This window comes from Lygodium microphyllum, chromosome 7 (genome assembly GCF_053477565.2).
Source record: "Lygodium microphyllum isolate KBCC chromosome 7, Lygodium_microphyllum_v1.1.10, whole genome shotgun sequence".
Taxonomy (NCBI): domain Eukaryota; kingdom Viridiplantae; phylum Streptophyta; class Polypodiopsida; order Schizaeales; family Lygodiaceae; genus Lygodium; species Lygodium microphyllum.
Window position 1 is genome coordinate 110,915,236 of NC_141141.1, and position 5,179 is coordinate 110,920,414.

At 43.9% G+C, this 5,179-nt stretch overlaps 1 protein-coding gene across 1 annotated transcript; it reads right to left on the minus strand.

Annotated features, from left to right (window-relative positions):
* Positions 1–680: 680 nt before the first annotated feature.
* Positions 681–4,781, minus strand: LOC148033827 (pentatricopeptide repeat-containing protein At5g27110-like). The gene is made up of 2 exons (XM_087680966.1): positions 4,509–4,781; positions 681–3,997 (listed from the first exon to the last, which is right to left on the minus strand). The coding sequence occupies exons 1-2, from the start codon at positions 4,681–4,683 to the stop codon at positions 681–683; spliced, it is 3,492 nt and encodes a 1,163-aa protein (XP_087537092.1). The 5' UTR covers positions 4,684–4,781.
* Positions 4,782–5,179: the final 398 nt, after the last annotated feature.

The following is a 5,179-nucleotide window of genomic DNA, read 5'->3' on the forward strand; positions in this document are numbered from 1 at the left end:
GTCTATATATACTCCACTCCCTTCTTGTTTGATGGGACCACATCCACTTGTGGAGAGTCTGGTGGTACTACTGGTCACCACGTGCCACTCACCTATGTGGTTTGTACCCTACATCTCTTGTATTGTCATAGACATCCACTTGTGGAGAGTGGTGGTACTACTCATCACCACATGTGCCATTCACCTATGTGGTTTGTATCGTACATCTCTTGTATTGTCATAGATTCCATCACCAGTTTATTCACTGTTTGAGTTCTTGTATTCACTCTTTCACTTTCATTCTTCTCAGTGTTGTTCAGTTGTGATTTTTATGCTTTCATTGCTCATTCTCACAAGCAGGCAGTGCTGGCTGGAGCAGCGCAGGTGGGGGCGCAGGGGTGTCAGCAAGGGGGGAGGTAGGCGGGTGCAGGTGGGTAGTAGTGGCTGGAGAGTAGGGGTGAAGGGCAAGCAGGAGGATGGCAGGAGGCCAGGCAACGGGGCAGGTGGGCATCCTGAAGGACAGGCGGGAGGGCAGGCGTGGTAGGCAGGTGGGTGCAGGTGATAGCAGGATATGCAGGGCAGCACACGGGGGGTTGATGCAGGCAGCAGTGCAGAGAAGCAGTGGCAGAGAAGGCAAACAGGCAGGTTGAAGGGGTGGTGACAGCAGCTTACAGGGGAGGGGGCAACAACATCTACTGATCCTAATCATCCATATTGTTATTTCTTGAAAACATTATGTTAGAGGCCAAGAGCCATGAATAAGATGTGCCTTTTATTAAAATTTCATACCTCCTGATTTTGAGGACCGCCTTGCTAGTGTTTGCAATACTTCTGCATTGTCGCAGCATTCTACTACACCTAATTGTTGTACCTTCCAAATTAGATAGGAAGCCTAATGCTACAGACTGAACATGCTGTGATCTCTTATTTTCTCCTAATACTGGCTCTAACACTAAATGCAGACTTGGAACATACCCATTCTGCTTGACTTTCTTCTCTAAAGACTCGGACTTCAAACAAAGATTCTTGCTGTGTACATCAGGTGTGTCTCCAACAGTAAATTCATGCAGTCCGTTTGCAATCTCAATACAGGCTTTTCCAGGTTTCTTCCATGCACTTGCAAATTTCCGTAGAGTATCTAATTTCTCAACATTGGTAGGCAAGTTAACATCTGCATAGATGTTAGACATAAGTACATACCCAGATGCAAATTCAGGATCCAACTTAACAATCTGGTCAAAACAGTCCTGCCCTAGCTGTTTGTTGCCATGTGTTTTACAAGAACTTAGCAAAGACACCCACCCAGTATAATTCTGCACAATAGGCATGCTTTGCAGTAGTTCTTCTGCATCCTTCAAAGAGCCTGAACGGCCAAGCACATCAATCATGCAATTGAAATGTTCAATAGTAGGCATAATGCCATGGTCTTTGCTCATGCTTTTGAAAAACTGAAGACCATCTCTAGCTCTTCCTGCATGACCACATGCAGCAAGAATACTTGTAAATGTCGTGTCATCTGGCTGCAAACCGTGTTGTTTCATGTCCTGAAGGCTTTGCCTTACTAAGTCATAGTGGCCTTGCAAAGCATAGCCCGCAACTAGTGTGTTCCATGAGACCACATCCTTGTGTGACAAATCCTTGAACACTTTGCTTGCATCCTTCACATGTCCACATTTCCCATACATGTATACAAGCATGTTCCCAAGGGCTACATCTGATTGCATTCCACTTTTGATGATCTTTTCATGTACAAGTTTGCCTTGTTCAATTGCACCTATGCTACCACATGCTTTCAGGACACACAAATAAGTGGTAGTTTCTGGTTCCAATCCCTCTTTCCTCATTTCCTCAAAAAGTTCAATAGCAGAGAAACCATCACCCTGCTGTGCATAACCTGTGATCAAAGCACCCCATGAAACTGTGTCCCGTGTTCGCAACTCTTTGAACACTTTATGGGCCTCCACTAGCTTACCACATTTGGCATACATATCAACTATAGTGTTCCCAATGGCTCCATGTAGATCAATTTCACTCCTCAGAACCTGATCATGCACTAATCTGCCCTCATGAAGGGCTCCTGTGCTAGCACATGCCTTCAGAACACCCAGATATATCACCTTATCTGGTTTTATGCCAGTCTGGTGCATCTTTTGAAATAGCTCAAGAGCAGGTGTGCACATACCATGCTGGACATATCCTGTGATTATAGCAGCCCAGCATACAATGTTACGAGCAGGTAAATCATCAAACACTTTCCGAGAGTCCCTCAAGACCCCACACTTTGCATACATGTCAACAAGACTGCACCCAAGTATCGCATCAATTTTCATTTCACAGCGCATGATTTGATCATGTATTGTCTTACCCTCCTCTATAGCATTCAAGGAACTGCAAGCTTTTAAAATACAAGTAAAAGTGGCATCATTTGGCTCTACACCCTCTTGTTGCATCTTTTTGAAAAGCTCACATGCTAGGAGACTATACTCATGCTGAACATGTCCAGAAATCATCGCATTCCAAGAGACAACATTCCGACTAGGCAACTCCTCAAACATATTACACCCTTCGTCCAATCTCCCGCATTTGCAGTACATGTCAGAAAGAGCACTTCCAATAACTACATCAACTTTGACTCCAACCTTAAGAATTTGCTCATGTATCCGTCTGCCCTGATGTAAGTCTTCTGCACTACCACATGCTTTTAATGCATATGAAAATGTGATCCCATCTGGTATTAAGCCTTCCTCTTGCATTTCATCAAATAGTTCTAGGGCTGGCAGAGGCTGATCATTCTGGGTGTACCCTCCAATCAATGAATTCCAAGAGACTACTTCTCTGTATGGCATGTCCTCAAATATATAGTGTGCCTCATCTAGACATCCACCCTTGGCATACATATCAACAAGGGTGTTTAGAGCCATTGTATCAGAATCAAGTCCATTTTTGATAATATGGCCATGCAATATTCTGCCTTGCTCTATCATTCCTGTGCTGGTACATGCTTTTAGAGTGCTTAAAAATGTCACCCTTCCTGGTGTTAAGCCCTCTTGCTGCATTTTGCAAAAGAGATCAAGAGCAGAGCGCCCATGTCCATGCTGCACATACCCTGCAATAATGGCATTCCATGTGACTAGGTTTCGATCTGGCAACTTCTCAAAAAGGTTACATGCATCTTCTAGACATCCACATTTCGCATACATGTCAACTAATGTGCTTCCAAGGACCACATCAGACTCCAAGCTGTCTATTGTTATTTGACAATGCGTCAACTTCCCCAAGGTTGTACTCCCAACTATGCCAATGGCCTTCAAAACAGACAAAAAAGTGATTCTATCAGTCTGGAAATCATGTTGATGCATTTCTTCAAAAAGTTCAATGGCAGCATGACCATCACCATGATGGGTATAAGCTGCAATAATCGTACCCCAACACACAGGATCATGTCTGGAGAACTCCGTGAACACTTGATGTGCATCTTGTACCAGCCCACATTTAGCATACATGTCTATCAGCGCACTTTGAACAATAGCATCTTTTATGTATTCATTTCGGATCAATTGTTTGTGCACCAGCCTAGCTTGTTTTATTGCTGCTGCATTGCCACATGCCTTCAAAATGCTTAACAGCATCACCTTGTCTGGCTGAATACCCTCCCCTTGCATGGTTTCATACAACTCAAGGGCCCTCTTGCTTTCTCCAAGTGTCAGATAAGCCGTGATGATGGCATGCCATGTGTAAACAGTAGGCCATGAGACCTTGCAAAACACTAAGTTTGCCTCCAGCAAGTTACCAAACAAGGCAAAAAGTCGGATGAGATGATCTGCCAATGCTGCAATAGTGTCAAGTCCACTGTTCACCATAAGGTAATGTGCGGTTTTTCCAGAAGCCAGGTCTTTACTTTCAATACTTTCCTGTAAAAGATGGTAGATAGTATCCCTCGATGTAGGCAACTGGTGCTGGTGTCGAACATCCATGGTGTAAATGACTACAGAATAACTTAATTTCATAACAAGAGCACCTAGCAAGAAACAAAGAAGTGAATGAATGTTACACATGACCATAAGTGATACAATAAACACATTCAAGTACGAAACTTTTCCACGATAAATGTTCGACATCAGGAGAATCCAGTAAGAATGGTCAACCCATCAGAACTTGCACCTTACACACACACACACACACACACACACACACACACACACACACACTGTTGCAATTGTGGTGACAATGGGATGGGAAAGTTTTATGAACGTTTGCATGTGCACACAGCGCAAGAGAAGCAAACACGGACATAAGAATCATGAGCAGGCGCTCCCACAGTAATGAGCCCCGAAACAGCCATCAATGTGAGCACCAAGGAGGAAGGGAAAAGAGAGAATGCCCTGGGGAGAACACATCGGGCGTGCTGGTATCTACGAAACAGAAGCTCTGAACTGTGATATTTATAGAAGCTCTGGAGAAGAAAGGGAAGAAACCACCAATAAATAAAACCTTCGACCATTTCTAGGTTTTTCACGAACGTGAATCACCTCGGTGCCTCCCGGATGCCCCATGGCAACTAGCACGAGAATATATGTGAGAACCCTCAAGCTTTGTCGATGGCGAGAGTGGCAAGCGTTGCGGTGAGGGTCGTTCAGGCCGTTGAAGCGACACAGGAGGTGTGGTGCATCGAGGCTTGGACGAAGATATTCTCGTTAACTCCATGTTGAAGTGACACGGGAGGTGTGGTGCATCGAGGCTTGGACGAAGATACTCTTGTTACCTTGATGTTGGCACACCAAAAAAGAGAAATCTCACATGCATTTACAAACAATGAAGCTAGGTTCAATTCCTAAGGATGGACTCGTGCATTTCAAGCTCTACCTGTTGTGGCGCTCCGAGGGTATCTAATAACTTGTCATAAATGGTATAATTTTAACAAATAATTTTATATACTTCTCTTCCATGATTCACAACATCATATTAATAAATATCTAACACATTACACAAATTGCTATGGACACGTCCCCTAGAATTGCAGCTTCTGGATTTTTTCTTATAATTATCTATACATATACTCGAGGCTATTATATTGCCCCATGTAGGTCTCATTTCATATAGTCCCCAAGTGGTAGGTTAAGGAGGTCAAGGTCTTGGTTGAACCTCGAGGGTGGGTACTCTAGATCCCCTGGAGCACAACTGGAATCACAATAGCAAAGAA

What these genes read in the sequence shown, in the direction of transcription:
- LOC148033827 (XM_087680966.1), bottom strand. Translation starts at nt 4,683, where the DNA reads ATGGAGTTAACGAGAATATCTTCGTCCAAGCCTCGATGCACCACACCT. An exon ending in GGCATCCGGGAGGCACCGAG is followed by an intron (nt 3,998 to 4,508) that starts GTGATTCACGTT and finishes GTTTCTTGCTAG; the next exon opens with GTGCTCTTGTTATGAAATTA.